The sequence below is a fragment of the Phocoena sinus genome, chromosome 1 (genome assembly GCF_008692025.1).
Source record: "Phocoena sinus isolate mPhoSin1 chromosome 1, mPhoSin1.pri, whole genome shotgun sequence".
In the NCBI taxonomy this organism is placed as follows: domain Eukaryota; kingdom Metazoa; phylum Chordata; class Mammalia; order Artiodactyla; family Phocoenidae; genus Phocoena; species Phocoena sinus.
Window position 1 is genome coordinate 104,037,616 of NC_045763.1, and position 18,115 is coordinate 104,055,730.

An 18,115-nucleotide genomic window follows, 5' to 3' on the forward strand; every position below is an offset into this window, starting at 1 on the left:
ATTTACATTCTCACTCTGTATTTTCAGATTCATAACTAGAAATAGGTGGTTGGGAATGGTTGGCTTTGAGACTTCTCAGCAGGCCCAGGAAAGGTAAAAAAAGGCCGGAGCAGGCTGGAAGAGTGTGTTGTGCTTCTCCCAAGCGTAGGTGACACCTTCTTGCGCCGGTATGGGGCAGGGGGGCCTCTGGGTGGGGCGGGAGGCCAGGAGGCTGGCAAGGAGGAGGCTGGAGTTTAGGGGCTTTGTCGCCGTGGTCACTCACCACAACTGTGCCCCTCCTTGCCAGCTCCCCTCTCCTCCTGACGGATGGGAAGACATTCTGAGTCTTCTCTGGCTTTCAGGGATGCCTGGGTACAGCGCTTTCAGGGTGACTGACAGAGGCGTCTCTGTTCACAGCGGGCCGTTGCAGGCGATGCGTCCGAGTCCGCGCTCCTGAAGTGCATTGAGCTGTGCTGCGGTTCTGTGAAGGAGATGAGAGAGAGATACACGAAGATCGTTGAGATACCCTTCAACTCCACCAACAAGTACCAGGTCTGAGGGTCTGGGGAGCTTGTGGGGGGCCCGAGGGGACAGAAGAGGAGGACATACGCTGGAAAAAGATCCATCATCCCTTTTGGAATTTTCCACGCTGAAATGCTTTCTAGAAACGAATGAGTCACAGTCTTTATGAATGCTTTAACTTTACATCTTACCCTGACTCCTCCGTATAGGAAATCCTAACTTATTTGAGTATGAGTAGGATAAATGAAGCCTCTTCTAATACGTTGTCTGGGCCCTTCTTGAATTCTCATTTGTCGGTTGGAGAGGGGGCTGGGTAGGGCTGCAGGTGCACACGCGTGTGCCAGTCCCTCTTCTGAATTTTCTTCGGGAAAATTGTGTACATGAACACGTGTCAGGGATGTATGAGCACCTCGCCACGTTTGATTCTTCTGTCGCATTCAAAGTGTGTTACAAGGTGCGAGACACTTCAAAGTTCAGAAATAGGGCATCTTGGATATTTTTGAAAACAACTACTAGGGACTTACCTGGTGGTCCAGTGGTTAGGACTCCACCCTTTCACTAACAGGGGCCTGGGTTCCATCCCTGGTCGGGGAACTAAGATCCCACAAGCTGCGCGACGCGGCCAAAAAAAGAAAAAAATTCCCTCCCTGGGCTGTCCGGCCCAGCCGTCCATCGTTTGTATCTCCACCATCCTTCACAGTTGTCCATCCACAAGAACCCCAACACGGCTGAGCCCCGGCACCTGCTGGTGATGAAAGGTGCCCCGGAAAGGATCCTGGACCGCTGCAGCTCCATCCTCATCCACGGCAAGGAGCAGCCCCTGGACGAGGAGCTGAAGGACGCCTTTCAGAACGCCTACCTGGAGCTGGGTGGTCTTGGAGAGCGCGTGCTGGGTATGCAGATAGCCTGGCAACAGGGCCGCAAACAAGTCCAGGAGAGGATTGCAAGTTACTGGGTTAACCTCTGTTTCTCGTTAACTTCCCTTTACTTGCCCCCTATTGTTTTGAAAACAATAAGCGCCGGAGACACTGGGCAGCAAAATGCTGCTGGTTTGCTTCTGACTCGGACTTTGACCTTTGGTCTCATGCTGGTCAGTTCTGTTTGCTCAAAAAAAGAGGGGAAAAGAGTTTTATGATCTGGCATTTGTTGCTGTGCCCGTGATCTGTAAACTTAACGAAATGAAAAGGAGTTCCCTAGGGCATCTAGAATAAAGCCACTTCCTGACTGCCACGGAATGGCTGCGAATTTACACGGGCGCTTGTGCCGCCAGCTCATAAATTAGATGAACGGTAAACTCGGGGCCCAGGATGCCACCTGTCCTTCCTGCTCTGTCAGCCACCTCGGATCAGAAGTACATTCACCCACTGTGTCATTGAGAAAGTGGCATTTATAATCTTGTAGGTTGACAGATAAAAATGCATTATTGATGTACTTCTTCTGTTCTTAGTTTGGGTAACTTAGAACTGGTCCCTTACTCATGTTCTTACCTGCTCTCGTCTAACTTGAGGTGTCTTAGGTCTCTATCCAACTGAAAGGTCGCTCTTAAGTGGTTTTTGTTTCTGCACCTCCCACCCCAGAGTAGAAGCAGCCTCTCTTATATGAACTCCACTTGATACCACTTTAAAGTACACTGTAGCCTTCACACAACATTGAAAGAAATATCTCGAATATTATGATTCTTGTGTGAACAGTAATACTAGACATAAACCCCTTGGGCAGAACGTGTCTGATCTGCATTTATCCTCAAAGAAGCTGGCACGATGGCCCACGTGGGTGCTCAGCGGTATACTTTGGTTAGACGAACAGTGAGCCAGAGATGTGGCCTTGATTTTTTCCCAGAGACGGAAGTGGAGACAAATAATGGCATGATGTGCCACGTCTCAGTAACTGAGTGGGCAGGTCTAGGAGCCGGAAACCCTGGTGCCAGAGTCAGTCTGCTCTACGTTGAACAAAACCTCTTCCCCTGAGGCTTAGTGATGGACTCTGTCTTTTGCACAGTTCTTCTAGGCATTCTGTGCCATTCATAAACGATCGATAAAACTCACTTGGTTATAAAAGTAGACTTTAAAAAACCTTCCAAACTAAGTGAATAATAAGCCTCTGTCCTGCTGCTGCCTCTGTCACTAGAGGTCCTCACAGGCTCCCTGCCCTCCTGCAGGTTTCTGCCACCTTTTCCTGCCAGATGACCAGTTTCCCGAAGGCTTCCAGTTTGACACCGATGATGTGAATTTCCCTGTTGATAATCTCTGCTTCGTGGGGCTCATCTCCATGATCGACCCACCACGGGCTGCCGTCCCTGATGCCGTGGGCAAATGTCGAAGTGCTGGAATTAAGGTAACGCCCCGCCCCCCTTTTTGGCATCACCTCTCAGCAGCTCGGGGCACCTTACTTAGTGACATTGCCTTGTGGGGTCCATGTGGCAGCTGGTGTTTCTCACCTGGAGTATCAATTTCTCATCTCCAAAGCTTTTTAGTTACCACCAGAGAAGACCACAGTGGTATTAAAATGTTGGTGTAAACTGCAGATGAGGGATTAAAAAAAAAAAAAAATCAGCTTTTTAAGGGAAATGTAATGTAGCAAATTAAAAAGAGCAGAAGACTTGGTAAGTTTTTTTTTTAATAAAATAAATTTATTTTAAAAGTAGTATGGTTTAACATATTTAACAAAGTTACATTGGCACTTTTTTTTTCTTTGACATCTTTATTGGAGTGTAATTGCTTAACAGTGTTGTGTTAGTTTCTGCTGTATAACAAAGTGAATCAGCTATACATATACATATATCCTCATATCCCCTCCCTCTTGCGTCTCCCTCCCACCCTCCCTATCCCACCCCTCTAGGTGGTCACAAAGCGCTGAGCTGATCTCCCTGTGCTATGCGGCTGCTTCCCACTAGCTGTCTGTTTTATGTTTGGTAGTGTATATATGTCCATGCCACTCTCTCACTTTGTCTCAGCCTACCCTTCCCCCTCCCCGTGTCCTCAAGTCCATTCTCTACGTCTGTGTCTTTATTCCTGTCCTGCCCCTAGGTTCTAAAGAACCTTTTTTTTTTTAGATTCCATATATATGTGTTAGCATACGGTATTTGTTTTTCTCTTTCTGACTTACTTCACTCTGTATGACAGTCTCTAGGTCCATCCACCTCACTACAAATAACTCAATTTCGTTTCTTTTCATGGCTGAGTAACATTCCATTGTGTATATGTGCCACATGTTCTTTATCCATTCATCTGTCGATGGACACTTAGGTTGCTTCCATGTCCTGGCTATTGTAAACAGTGCTGCAGTGAACATTGTGGTACATGACTTTTCTTGAATTATGATTTTCTCAGGGTATATGCCCAGTAGTGGGACTGCTGGGTCGTATAGCAGTTCTATTTGTAGTTCTTTAAGGAACCTCCATACTGTTCTCCATAGTGGCTCTATCAATTTACATTCCCACCAACAGTGCAAGAATGTTCCCTTTTCTCGATACCCTCTCCAGCATTTATTGTTTCTAGATTTTTTGATGATGGCCATTCTGACTGGTGTGAGATGATACCTCATTGTAGTTTTGATTTGCATGTCTCTAATGATTAGTGATGTTAAGCATCCTTTCATGTGTTTGTTGGCAATCTGTATGTCTTCTTTGGAGAAATGTCTATTTAGGTCTTCTGCCCATCTTGGGATTGGATTGTTTGTTTTTTTGTTATTGAGCTGCATGAGCTGCTTGTAAATTTTGGAGATTAATCCTCTGTCAGTTGCTTCGTCTGCAACTATTTTCTCCCATTCTGAGGGTTGTCTTTTGGTCTTGTTTATGGTTTCCTTTGCTGTGCAAAAGCTTTTTAAGTTTCATTAGGTCCCATTTGTTTCTTTTTGGTTTTATTTCGATTTCTTTTAAGAGGTGGGTCAAAAAGGGATCTCGCTGTGATTTATGTCATAGAGTGTTCTTTTGAAATATTTGCCTTGTTCTAAGTTAACGCACTTCATGCGGTGAATGGCGCGTGTCGTGTGTCTTCAGGTGCTGGTTTGGAAGGAGTGTCCGGTGTGCTCTGTATTGGTCTTAAGTCGCAGAGCATTGTTCAGGTGTGCCGCGACACAGCGTGGCTCAGTGCAGCCCGTGCGGTCTGTCTTGCTGGCTGTTTGATTCTCCACTTTCTCATAATCAGGAGTACTACTGCCCTGAAAAGCTTTGTAAAAATTATTCTCCTGCCACCTCGACTGTATGCTAAATAAAATCTGGGGTCAGAAAGAGCAGTGACTGATTTGAATTCTTGTTACTTACTGCCTTCCCTCCAAATTGGGCCAGTTTCAGAATGCTGACCCTTTACTCACCAGCATCAGGTTTTTATCGGTTTTTTTGTTGTTGTTGTTGGTTTCAGTAAATTTGAGTATTTCTCTGTGATGGTGTAAAAGGACAAAGATATTGTTTATTCCGTGTGATTGTGTGTACCAAGATAAAAACTGGGTATTGCTTTGTGTCTTGTGTGAACTCACATCTGTATTTTGGGCTAGCTCGTGTTTATCGGTTTTATATTTGCATTTCTTTCCCTTTGATGTTACAAGCCGAATCATCCTTGACGTTTATTCTTGCGTACTTGTAAGACTTCTCAAGGTCATTTGCTAGGCAGCTGCGTTCGATAAATTGTCCTCTTCCTCGTCACAGGTCATCATGGTCACCGGAGACCATCCAATCACAGCCAAAGCCATTGCCAAAGGTGTGGGCATCATCTCGGAAGGAAACGAGACCGTAGAAGACATCGCTGCCCGCCTCAACATTCCAGTGAGCCAGGTGAACCCCAGGTAAGGCGGGAAGGTCAGACCACTGTTGCCTTGAACGTGCAGGTGCTTGAAGTTGGGCATCTTCAGCTTGGTTCTACACAGTTTTCTTCTAGGCTTGCTCCGGGTTAGGGATGCCCCTCCAGTGCCAGAAAACAGCCTTGTTCCTGGGGAGGGTTTTCAATAAGAGCGGTCACCGTAAGCAACACTTAGATGGTGCCTGCCGTTCTAAGCACTTGCTACGGTACCCACGAAGGTAGGTGATACTCCCACCTTGCGGAGCAGGGAGGCTGAGGCTGAGTCACGCAGTACACTCGGCAGTCTAGCTTCTGAGTTCACACTGTTAACCGCTGCACATACGGCCCTGCACCCAGCACCTTGTCATTTTCAGGTCCACACTAACAAAATAAAATGGGCAAGGCACAATTGTCCGGGTAGCTCAGGCCAGAAAAGGAGATTTTGGTAATAAAGTAGAATAGATAACTTGAGACAACTTTGTTTTTAATGTTTTGTTAAGGTTTAGGGCCACCGCCACTCACGCCCAGCCAAACAAACCCTACTTTGGGTTTGGTTTTCCGTCAGCTCTGTCACTGCCGAAAACTTAGTTATGTTATTTCAATGCGTCTTATAAAGATGGGGAAAGGAAGGTGAGAGACAGGCCTGCCCAGTGATTATTGTGGGTCTTGAATGAGATAACATATATGAAAATGCTCTGTAACCTCTAAAACACTGCACAGATAATACATAATGGGGACAGTTCCCTCTGGCTTTGTGGTGTTTACGAAGTGTTCTGCGTAGTGTGGCAACATGCCTTCTTGGGGGTGAGCACCATGCTGGTGAAGTGACGGGTGACTTGTCTTTCGGTCCTAATGGTAGGGATGCCAAGGCCTGCGTGGTACATGGAAGTGATCTGAAGGACATGACTGCCGAGCAGCTGGATGACATTCTGAAGTACCACACGGAGATCGTGTTTGCCAGGACCTCTCCGCAGCAGAAGCTCATCATTGTGGAAGGCTGCCAGAGACAGGTCAGCGCACAGCCGGGGCCGGGCTCTTTCAGGCGCCACTGACCTCAGTGATGGCAGTTCCAGTAAAAACAAAAAACAAAGCAACAGTGGTGGAAACATGAGCCAGTTTCTCTCGGCCTCAGTATACACGTGCCAGTAAGACGCTCCAGGCATAGAGAGAAGGGTGGTGACTGGATCACGGTTCAGCCGAGACACGTACTCCACTGTACAGGTCTTCGCCGTGGCCCACAGTCGGAGCTTCGGCACTCGCCTGGAATAGCAGAGCAGGGTCCTAATGTGTACACTGGAGATGTGCATGTCCAGGAGACTCGCATCCCATACCTGGCAAGGACCTGGGGGTGGGGGTGGGGGGGCTTTCCAAAGCGCCGCTTACCCAAGTCATGACTTTGAGTAGCCCTTGTGAACCAGGTGAGGGACACATTTGCTGTCACTCCTGGACTCTGGCTGTGTGCATTCCTGGCTGAGACGGTTCCGCGTCTCTGTAGGGTCTCAGTGGGAAAGGAGCAGTGTCCGTCTCGAGATGCGACTGGAGGCTGCACCTCCCTTGTACCCATCGCTAGACTACACGATTCCTAACCCGCATCCCTCCGTTTTCTGGCAGGGCGCCATTGTGGCTGTAACTGGCGACGGTGTCAATGACTCTCCGGCTTTGAAGAAGGCTGACATCGGGGTTGCCATGGGGATAGCTGGCTCAGACGTGTCTAAGCAAGCTGCCGACATGATCCTCCTGGATGACAACTTTGCCTCAATTGTGACTGGAGTAGAGGAAGGTGGGAGTGCTGCACGTAAAGCCACCACCAAAACCTTATCCAGATGCTGCCGAGCCGTGTCCTTTTCTGTACGCTTAAGGGATGTGTGCAGTATCTGGTCCCTCTCATTAAGCTCCACAGTGAAAACAACCTTTTGCTTTCGTAGGTCGTCTGATTTTTGATAACTTGAAGAAATCCATTGCCTACACCCTCACCAGTAACATTCCAGAGATCACCCCCTTCCTGATATTTATTATTGCCAACATTCCACTACCCCTGGGGACTGTCACCATCCTCTGCATCGACTTGGGAACAGACATGGTGAGTGACTGTCACGGCTTCCACACATCATCGTGTTAAGGTGTGGCATTAGCATTCACCGCTGTGCTCTCTGGGTCCCCGTGGCCGCTGGAAGGAAAAGAAATTCTCGGTAGTGACATTTGCAATGTGTGGCAGCCTCAGCATCAAAGACTGACTCAGTTGTCATTCCTCAAGACAGCTGACAACATCCATTTATCAGATAGAAATCTTCCCTTTTGTATAATTTTGCCCCCCCCCCCTTTTTTTTGAAAGTGGGACTCGTAATATCTCATGTTATGAAAAACTTTTTTTTTTTTTTTTGCGGTACGCGGGCCTCTCACTGCTGTGGCCTCTCCCGTTGCGGAGCACAGGCTCCGGACGCGCAGGCTCAGCGGCCATGGCTCACGGGCCTAGCCGCTCCGTGGCATGTGGGATCTTCCCGGACCGGGGCACGAACTCGTGTCCCCTGCATCGGCAGGCGGACTCTCAACCACTGCGCCACCAGGGAAGCCCATGAAAAACATTTTTTAAAGGGAGGGCAAGAATTTTAAAACAAAAGGTTCACAGCATCAGCTTGCTGGTTTCTGATCATTTTGAAATCCCTTCTCGCCCCTCCTCCCCAGGTTCCTGCCATCTCCCTGGCTTACGAGCAGGCTGAGAGCGACATCATGAAGAGACAGCCCAGAAACCCCCAAACGGACAAACTCGTGAACGAGCGGTTGATCAGCATGGCCTACGGACAGATTGGTGAGCCGGCGGATTTAAAGTATCTGTAGGGGTGGTGTCTGCCTTCTGAGACTTCAAGTGTTGGGTGACTTTCAAATCTAGGATGAGCCATGACGTAGGCTGAGACTGAGGATTTCTTTTTAGGTTCCTTTCCAAGTGAGAATAAATCTTCTGCTGTCTGCCGAGAACCCATAGTTCTCTAGACTGGGCCCCTGCGACTGAGCTCATCTGCCCTAGGACTAAGGACGCCCCTGCTCACAGAGCCTTCCCAGTGCCAGGCACAGTTCCTGGGAGCTGCGCTATTAACCCGAAGGCGGCTTTTCCTGGGGAAACCTAGTATCTGTCACTCATTTGACTCTGCAAACCCTAACTCACCGTCCAGAGTTTGCAGGTTTGGCTAATGGGTCACCGCCAAGTGGCTCTCTGCACACCCACTCTCCCCACCCCCAGGGCTTGATTTCTGTTCCACCAGTGGCGCATGACCAGCTAACAGGTGGTCTAGGCGGTGGGCAGCGGAAATACCCTTTGATCCTAAATCCTCTGCCTTTAGGAGAACTTGGTGAAGCCACCATTAGCAACTTGTTCTTCTGGAGTAATGGGTTACATCACTGCGAACACTCGGGTAAAATGGGACAGATGAGTACATTGTGGAAATGTGGAAAAGATTGATTTGACAGTTGCTGACAACAAAGTAATTGGCTGACGGCCAGAAAAACCTAATTTTGAGCAGAAGGAAGACTGTGTCCAGAGCGTGGGATGAGATCCCACCCCAGGAAGTTGAGGGCATAGTGATTGGATTGGGTCCTGGGGAGAACGACCCTGAAAGTGGGGGAGGAGAAAGATTAGGTCAGAAAGTGCCACTTTCATGATTTCCACAGCGGCTGGCAAAAAGGCGATGTGTAAAAATGTTGAGACGTGGGAGGGAAAGTCATAATTTTTCAGAATTAAAATGTAGGGAAATGGATTTTTACCCCCAAGGGTCGTGCCCTTATAGAAGCAGATGATCGAGTAATAGAGATGGGTGTTTAAGAGCAAGGCCCGGGTACCGTCTTTTTAAGCTCCAAAAAGTGACTCATAGTGGAGCAGGTGTGAGCGAGGAGTGTGTCCCGGGTTGTCCGTGCCACCGATCATAGCCTCAACCAAGACCTTCCTCCAGGCCCTGGCATTCAAGTTGTCTTTCCAACCTCTCAGGTATGATCCAGGCCCTGGGGGGCTTCTTCACCTACTTTGTGATTATGGCTGAGAACGGCTTCCTCCCGACTCACCTGCTGGGCGTCCGAGTAGACTGGGATGACCGCTGGATCAACGACGTGGAGGATAGCTACGGGCAGCAGTGGGTGAGTGAGGGCTGCCCACCTGACCAGTGCTGGACGGAGCTCCTCCAGCCCCGGGTGGGACCACATGGCCTCTGGACACACATGCTCATCTGTCTGCCTTATGCATTTCAGACCTACGAACAGAGGAAGATCGTGGAGTTCACCTGCCACACAGCCTTCTTTGTCAGCATCGTGGTGGTGCAGTGGGCCGACTTGGTCATCTGCAAGACCAGGAGGAATTCTGTCTTCCAGCAGGGGATGAAGTGAGTGGGGCACAGTCGGGGGTCCTGGCTCAAAGAAGGGGTCTGGTGACGTCTAAACCCTTTGCCAAAAGCCCAGCACCTGACACACAGGGCAGAGTTTCTGGAAACTTATTTGCGGAGCAAATTGAGGAAGCAAAATGTTTTCTAGGTTTTTTCATCTGACCTCAGTCAAGTTCCTAAGTACAACTAATAATACATAAAGACATCGACCTGCCATTTTGACACGTAGCATTAGAAGATACACTTCTGTTTGTGTTTCTTAACTTTTTCCCACTCCTTGTTTTTTTAGGAACAAGATCTTAATATTTGGCCTCTTCGAAGAGACGGCCCTTGCTGCTTTCCTTTCCTACTGCCCTGGAATGGGTGTTGCCCTGAGGATGTATCCCCTCAAGTAAGTCCATCCTCCTCTAGCTCCAGAAAGAGGGAAATAGTAAGTGTGGCTTTTCCTCTCATGACACACGTTAGTAGCTGTTATTTTGGGAACTTTTGGGTGATGTGTACAAGAGTTCCTCTGGATTGGAAAACGAGGAAAGGCTGACTCAGTAGTGCAGACCAGCAAATCCCCAGACTGTGCTTAGGATTTGCTGTCACTAGGGCCAGCCGGGCTCTGGCCCTTGGGCTTGCTCACCAGCCAGCTGCACTGAGTGCTCAGGTCCCCCATGGCCACAGCCCTGTCGTCTTGAGGCCAGTGGGGGATATGCTGGAGTCTGGGGACACAGGTTCCAGTCTTGATTGGCCCACCCTGTCACTGCGTCGCCTGGCAAGCCCCTCACCTCTGTGGGCCTCTGACTCTTCTGCTCTCGAAGGACAATGGTGGAGCAGATCCGAGGTTCTTTTACTTTACAGTCGAGCACGGGTAGTGTTAGGAGATCATGGGTGGAGGAGGCCAGAACCAGACTGGCCTTAAACATGGTGAATGACTGCACTTTTGATACACCTGACTTTCCACATATAGGATTTGCCACAAACTCCAGTAGTGTTTTGAAGTCTTGAGTGTGCTTGTGGGTGTCTGCCAACTGGTTGAGGTTAGACAGCTGCAACCTATTAAAATATGCTAAACCACAGAAAATGGGGCCCTACGAGTCAAGCTTTTGATCTAAACATCAGTCTTCCCATGCTCGCTCAGACCCCTATGGACTCTCGACCAGCCTGTTGCCCTTCACCTCCTCTCACTGATCTCATCCCCAAAGTAACCAGACCCTGTTGGCTTCCCTGACTGCCCATCTGTGGTGCAAGGGGATCCTGGCATCCAGGGTCTTGTTACTGTGCCAGCCTGTCTTCCTAGCCTTATACCCATCCAGGCTTATGTTAGGTGAATTCAGTACTTCTCTTCTGCCTACATATTTGGGAAGGCTGTTCCCTTCCCACCCCGTCAATCCCGATAGTTCTTCAAGGTTGGTTTTCTCAGGGCTTGTCCCCGTGTGATCTCACCCTCCTGGGCGTGTGCAGTAGCCGCCTTCCTTGGCCATTGTCGTCACTTCTCGCATAGATTGTTATTTTCAGAGCATGGACCACGACATCTGTTTTGACTTTGTGTCTCCAGCCCCCTGCACAGAGCTGGCACAAAACAGGGGCAAGTCTTATCCAAGGTGAATTCTGTCATCTTGGGCCGTTGTTCGTTAAGAGGAGGCCAGGAGGATCAGAGCTCTCTAAGAGGCCCAAATGGAAAATCTCTACACAATCTCAGCCTGCAACAGGCTGGTGGTGCCTCAGGGCATCCTTTGCTATGACAAGAGAACTTGTTCCCAATAGGTTCTACCCAGCGTGGAAGGTGGCTTAGTTACAAGGGTCCCCAAGTCAAACGAGGTCATCTTCTAGCATGTGGAGGACACACGAGACAGGAAGAGGAGGAGGAGATGCCAGAGCTCTGTCTTGGGACAGCCTTCCTCCAGTGGTTGCTGCGGGAAGCTGGTAGTCAAGAAAGCGTCAGCCTCCTTTGGAGGCCGCCTGGGGAGCCTGTTTCCAGGCTGGGGGCTGTGGCAGCAGCCCCTGGGCCCCCAAAGGCCTTGGATCTCTGCTGGGGTTGAGCTTCTTGTTCCCCAGGTCTGGGACTCAGTGCACTCCTGACTGCCCCAAGCCCCCACTGTCAGAGACCACATTCGGGGGATGATTGAACTGGTTGTGACCCACACCGGCAGTTCTTTATCTTCAGGTGCCAGGACATCAGACAGATAAACTTGAGCGAGCTTCTTAAATAACTTTAGAAACGGAAGAAAGAAAATGTCCAGTTGCTCTGGCATCGTCAACAACAAAAAAATCTAAGCTGACCTACAAACCAGTTCTCATGGAAAACCCAACTGAAGGTGGCAGTCCGCTTTCTTCTGCCTCTCCGGGCCCCGAGCGCACAGCAGCGGGCTGTTTGTGTTCATCCTGTGTTCTGTGTTCATGCTCGGCCGGCTACCCAGGACTGTACTTGGCTTCTCCTTTCAGGCTGATGAGTTCATTATCACTATGCTGACGTGCGGTTTCTTTTTCCTTTGAGTTGCGCGTACACGTATAAATTGTCACTTGCTTCTACTTCCAGACCTACCTGGTGGTTCTGTGCCTTCCCCTACTCTCTTCTCATCTTCGTGTATGACGAAGTCCGAAAGCTCATCATCAGGCGACGCCCTGGCGGTAAGAACAGGCATTTTGAGTTGGGGGTGCGGGCTGCGGAGGGGCGCCTGCGGGGCCGCTGGCTTTTGCTCTGTTTCCCTTGAAGTGTTTGGGCTCCTCCACAATCAGTCTGCTTGGCTAAGTCCATTGGAAGCCAACTGTAAACGGACTTGAGGCACAGCCCATCCTCAGAATGGAGATCGCAGTTGAGGTTTCAGAACTGACCAAATACAAACCAAATAGGATGCAGTGGAAACGTGGTCAGAAATCGAAACCATCTTTCCAATTAACACGTTACTCTTGAAAGCATTTAAATAAATACAGTTGAGGGCCCAGATTGAATTTGGGTCAAACACCCCACCCCACCCCCCCTGTTGGCTTTGTTCCCCTGAGGTCCATTCTTTCTGTCTTTCCCTCTGCCCCCTGCCGAGGAGGAAGACCCACTGTCACCTCTCTCTCTCTTTCTGTGGCCCCCCCCAGGCTGGGTAGAGAAGGAGACCTACTACTAGACCCCCTCCTGCACGCCGGAGAGCATCACGCCACACACTCTGCACCCACCACCCACCCCCTCTTTGTGTACTTCAGTCTCGGAATTCGGAATTCTACCCTGGTAGGAAAGCACCGAAGCATGTGGGGAAGAAGCGAGATGTCCCGGAATGAAGCATGTAGCTATATGGGGGGGGAGGGGGGAGGGCTGCCCGAGAAACATCCGTCTGTGGGAACAACATCGGGGAAGGTTTTTATGTGCCTTGTTGTTTTTGTAAAAAGGAAAACTCGGAAAGACTGAAAGAATACATTTTATATCTGGATTTTTACAAATAAAGATGGCTATTATAATGGAATTGGTCTCATGCCCTCATCACTTCCATGGTCCAGATTTTCTTACGTGATCGGTCTGGAGCCGTGGTTCCCAGCACACGAGTCCCTGGCCAGGAGCTTCGTCGGCATCACTTGGAACTTGTTAGCACAGCAAAGCCGGGGCCACTGAACCAGAAGCTAAGCAGCAATCTGTTTAATAAGTCTCCAGGTGATTCTGATTTCACATTCAAGTTTAAGGACCACAGATTAAGGGGAAACTTTCTGCCCATGCTTTCGTGGTCTTGAGTAGGTGAGCTTACCTCCCCATTTTCCCGTGGGCCACTGCGGGTGGTATGGCTGGAACTCCCCCTGCTGCCTTCACATCTGCTTCTTGACGGACACACCCGTCACGAGAAGGATTTTCAGACCCTCAGGGGAGGGCCTCCTCTTCCCGTCCTGGTCACAGCCCCACCTGTGGTCTCTTAGATCATCACCGCCACCACCACGACAGCCTCAAGCGTCTCTAGACGAAGATCTGTCTGAGAAGCAGAAACCTACCTATTACGCACCGTCTGTTAGGACATCACAAAGTGCTTCCCTTCCTCGTAACTCGTTCCTAATTTAGCGTCGAATGGCTCCATTTCAGAGAGTGCTTATTTTCCAGAAGCTACTTAAGAAAAAAAGGTGAAAGATCTGTTTACTTCAAGGTCAAGTATACCTCCGGCTTTCAAAGAGTGAGTGTAGAAGGCCCCCTCAAGTCCCATCGCTCAGTAATCCATCCTGCGTGCTGTTAACTACCTGTACTTGAAGGCTGTCCTTGCTTCAAGCCAATGCAATGAGGAGTCCTTACTTCTGGCACCAATGATCATGGCCTGCCAGGTGGTCATAGATTGGGTTCGAGTATTTTTTCTCTGAAAAGCTTAATTCATTGCTCATGCCTCTTGTGCTCACTTCCAAGCTGTGCAGATGGGGAGGGAACGGCTGACGCCCACATCCCAGCCAGTCATTACCCCCAGCCTCTCCTGCTAGGGGCACTGGGAGGGCCAGGTGGTCAGTGCCGCCTTAGTCCAACCCACCAGTCTTCCCTTCTTTCTCGGGGCGCTTTCTTCCAGGATGATCTCTGTGCCTGTAGGCAAGTCATTCTTAAAGAGACACTCGTTCAGCCGAACATAAGGAAACTAGGATAAAGCTAAGAACCAACGGAGATCTCAGGCTCAGGGCTGGTGGTTACTGAGTCCTCCCTGAGGACATAGCTCTGAGGGCAAGAATGAGGCCGCCCCATGTGCTTAGGCTGGTACAGCCTTGTCAGAGGCTTGCTGGCCTCTCCTCTACTCCCTACACGTCTGTTCCCTGGCACGCCTGACAGCTGACCAGTGAACACACCCCTGATGAAGGTCATGGGTATTCCCTACCTAGAGGCATTTGAAGCAGCCTGAGACCGTAGACTCTGGAGGTGACCCCGGATAGCTTTCTGGCCAGGCCTCTGTGCAGCCCTGGACTTCTGGGAACACGGCGGGGAAGGCAGAGCAGGACGAGGGCAGAGCGGAACCTCCCGCTGTCTTTCCACCAGGATACCTCTGCCCTTTCTCTGTTGGACAATCCCTTGAATAAAAAGTTTTACGAGCCAAACATTTGATCTAGAGGCCGCAGATGAGCAACAGGCAAAGCTGGCACCAAAGCCAGGCCTCCCAAAGGGCCAGATTCTCCCAAGCTTCCTGCACGCGGCAAGAGTAAGTGCCCGGGCCTCCTCATACGCCTTTACATTCACCCACTAACTTCAGCCCCGTCCGGAGGAGCTAAAATTTGCTCCAGAACAATGGAAACGGTCTACCCCACAAATACGCAGCTGAGCCCCCTTGACTCCCACCCTCCCCTCCCCTGCAATGCCCTCCAGACACCCCCAGGGTCATGCCCTCTTGGTCACACTCTGTGATGCCCTCCCGACACTTTCGACCACCTGCCCCTTTGGCCACGTCGATAATCTGAGCTCTTGCCATTTTCAACATCCTTACTGCTTCCTTATCTCTTTAGCTCTCACCCTCCTTCCTTTGATGGACAAGCTTCTAAGGAGAGTGCCCATCACTTCATCCCTCTGCCTCCTGCCGGCTCCCATTAACACTGGTCCACCGAAGTTGTCCTGGTTGAGGTCGTCACTGATCTGACTGTTAATCCACTGGGCACTCGCCGGTCCTTCCTTGGCCTCTGCAGCACCTGTGACTCCATCACACGCCTCCTGAAACAGCCGCTGTGTCTTTCCGACATCACCTCTGCCCTCTGCTCACCTTCCCCCTCATCTCCACCTGCCCCTTGGCTGCTCGGCAGGTCCTCACCCACTCCCGCCTCATATTCTTCCTGGGGTTTCACAACGGATCACCTACATGATGCTTCCCAACTCTCCGATCTGGTCCTCCCTCCTGAGCCCCAGACCCATAAATCCAGTTGTCTCCTGGACATCTGTATTTTTTCAGAAAGAGCACAGCACACTATAGAGTCTTAACCCCAGTAACAAACCCAAGTCTGAGGTCCCTCACAATGAACATGCTCTAGGCAAAGACATCTGTCGCCCTGTTGCCACTTTAGAACCCTGGAAGTCATGTGAGGCTTCTCTCCCCTACCTTGCTGTGGCCCTGCCACCCTGCCGGTCACCAACCACTGCTGGTTCCAGTTTGGTGGCTGAGAGCATGGGCTTTGCGTCTTAACACCCTGGACACAGTGGCCCTGTCGCTGACTGACCACAGGCATGGAATTTAGTCTCTTTGTGCTTCATTTACTCTAGAATAAGGGTGGTGTTTCAGAGTTGTTAAAAGGATTATGTGAGATTATATGTAAAGGGATTAGCACAGCGGCTGGCACTATAAATCCTTGTCTCTGCCACCACTGCCTTTCACATCTGGGCATCAGGAACAGCTTCCTGACCGGTCTCCTTACTTTCTGCCTTCCTCTAATTCGGCAGCTCTCAAAGTGTCATTTCTAGGTCAGCATCACCTGGGAACTTATTAGAAAGTGTATTCTAATTCAGACCTCCTGAATCAGAAACTCTGGGGAGTGGGGAGAGAACGAGTGATCTGTTTTAATAAGCCTTCCAGGTGATTCTGATGCACGTCAAAATCTAAGAACCACTGCCCTGTGCCATCTTCCAAACTCCCCTTGGCTGCCTCTCACCAATGCATGTCTTCATCCTTGACCTCAGCACAGAAACCCATCTCTGCTCAGCCATCCAAACTCCTGGGCAGTACAAATGTGCTCCACACTGCTTCCCCTGCCATCCTACAAGTCCCCTTGGCATCCCACTTCCAACCCAACCTTGGCCCAACCTGCATTCTCCTGGCTAATCGACTCACCTTTGCAGATACTGTTCAGGCCTTTGTTCCCTGGGAAAGGTTCAATGGGCCCTTGTTTTTGCACACCTTACTGTTAGCCCCTAGGCCTCTGTTTATTGGTTTGTTCCCTTATCAGGGAACTAGAGTTCCTGAGTGTGTGGATCAGGCCACACCCACCCCAACATCTGGCACAATCAATGCTTGTTGAATGAATTAAAGCATGCTCTTTACCAGGCTTTTTTTTCCTGCTGCCCAAGCAGCCATATTTTTAACATTTCACCCTCGTCTCTTGAGTCTCTGTTTTTGGATCGGAATTGATACCACCCAAAGGAAATCCATGCCCAGGCTTGCCAGAGATCTATGAGTTAGGGTCTCTCTCCATCTCTCAAGACTCTAAAGTTGGAAATCAGAGAGTATTAAGAATGAGTCATGGGGCTTCCCAGGTGGCGCAGTGGTTGAGAGTCCGCCTGCCGATGCAGGGGACACAGGTTCGTGCCCCGGTCCGGGAGGATCCCGCGTGCCGCGGAGCGGCTGGGCCCGTGAGCCATGGCCGCTGAGCCTGCGCGTCCGGAGCCTGTGCTCTGCAATGGGAGAGGCCACAGCAGTGAGAGGCCCCCGTACCACAAAAACAAACAAACAAACACAAAACCACCTCCTTTTCTAGCAGCTGAATGGGAAGGAGGACACCCCTTTCAGTTGTTATCTTCCTCGAAACTTCATTCTAAACGAATTCTCACGTTTCCCTTCTGAATCTATCTACCATCTCCCTCTATGTCCAAACTCCTCCTGATAAGACAGATTTATTGAGCGCTTAAATGTATACCAATTACCGTTTGTCAGTGGCATTTAACCCTCATGACATAACCCTTAGTCATGGAGGGAATTAGGATGGCCAGAAATGGAGTAGGAGACCACGGCAAGTGACACAAGAAGGTAAACAAGGTGAGGAGATCTACACACAGACACTGAAGGAGACACAGGTCCTCGGACCTGCCTGGGTTCCAGAGCTTTCAAATCCCTGTCCTGAGCCTCAAATAATCTCACAAGAAACCCTTCCCACCCTCCAACTAGGTTGGAATCTCCTATTAGGTAGTTGATTAGTACTCTGCTTCTTCATAGAACTCACAGTTCTAACTATTTATTACTCAATTATGTAATAATCTAACATCCATTTTTGCCTGCTAACCTATAAGCCCTATGAGGTCCGGGAGCTGGTCTGTTCTTTTCCATTTTTTCCCTGGTGCTCAGTTCAGCGCCTTAAAAAGAGAAGTTGGCACTTAGCACAGTGGCCAACACTCCCTATTTAAAGAGAAGGGCGGGTTCCGGCTCAAGAGGACTACGTAGGAAGATCCTGAATTCGCCTCCTCCCACAGACATGCCGAACCTACAGCTACATATGGAACAATTTCCTCTGAAAAAAAAAACCCTAAAAACTAGCTGAGCAACTCCTACACATCAGGCAAAGCACATTGAAGCAGAGAGGAAAGGCTGAGACAATCTGGCCATAAACTCTACCCTCAGTGTGATGACCCACAATCAGGAAGGAATCTAAAATCCAGAGCTTCTCCCTGAGGAGCAAAGGCACCCCAACTTTAAGACCTGCATCTGAGAGACAAGCCCGCAAAACGTCTAGCTTGGAAAACCAACGGGGCTTGCGTCCACAAGACTCACAGGCTATAGTGAATGGAGAAACAGCTCTTAAAGGGCTCATATGTTTGGACTCACTTACCCCAGATAACAGCGTGGAGCTGATTCGTCCAGACCT

The 18,115-nt window shown here is 49.8% G+C and overlaps 1 protein-coding gene and 1 long non-coding RNA gene across 7 annotated transcripts in view; one reads left to right on the forward strand and one right to left on the reverse strand.

Annotated features, from left to right (window-relative positions):
- The window catches only part of ATP1A1 (ATPase Na+/K+ transporting subunit alpha 1), a 33,122-nt gene extending 20,048 nt beyond the window's left edge, over positions 1-13,074 (forward strand). For 3 of the 6 annotated variants that reach the window (XM_032602797.1, XM_032602822.1, XM_032602815.1), the window contains exons 11-23: positions 397-531; positions 1,202-1,394; positions 2,660-2,835; positions 5,144-5,280; positions 6,133-6,283; positions 6,885-7,053; positions 7,199-7,353; positions 7,956-8,079; positions 9,250-9,395; positions 9,507-9,637; positions 9,927-10,028; positions 12,162-12,253; positions 12,713-13,074. In XM_032602797.1, coding sequence (XP_032458688.1) covers positions 397-531; positions 1,202-1,394; positions 2,660-2,835; positions 5,144-5,280; positions 6,133-6,283; positions 6,885-7,053; positions 7,199-7,353; positions 7,956-8,079; positions 9,250-9,395; positions 9,507-9,637; positions 9,927-10,028; positions 12,162-12,253; positions 12,713-12,741 — 1,740 coding nt within the window. In that variant the 3' untranslated portion in view covers positions 12,742-13,074. Of the gene's footprint in view, positions 1-396; positions 1,395-2,659; positions 2,836-5,143; positions 5,281-6,132; positions 6,284-6,884; positions 7,054-7,198; positions 7,354-7,955; positions 8,080-9,249; positions 9,400-9,506; positions 9,638-9,926; positions 10,029-12,161; positions 12,254-12,712 lie in introns of all 6 variants that reach the window. The other 3 variants (XM_032602807.1, XM_032602829.1, XM_032602834.1) reach the window with 3 other exon arrangements.
- Positions 13,075-13,148: 74 nt separating this feature from the next.
- LOC116738921 overlaps positions 13,149-18,115 on the reverse strand; it is a 90,650-nt gene continuing 85,683 nt past the window's right edge. Inside the window, exon 3 of the long non-coding RNA XR_004345409.1 lies at positions 13,149-13,569. This is a non-coding gene — a long non-coding RNA (uncharacterized LOC116738921). The remainder of the gene's footprint in view (positions 13,570-18,115) is intronic.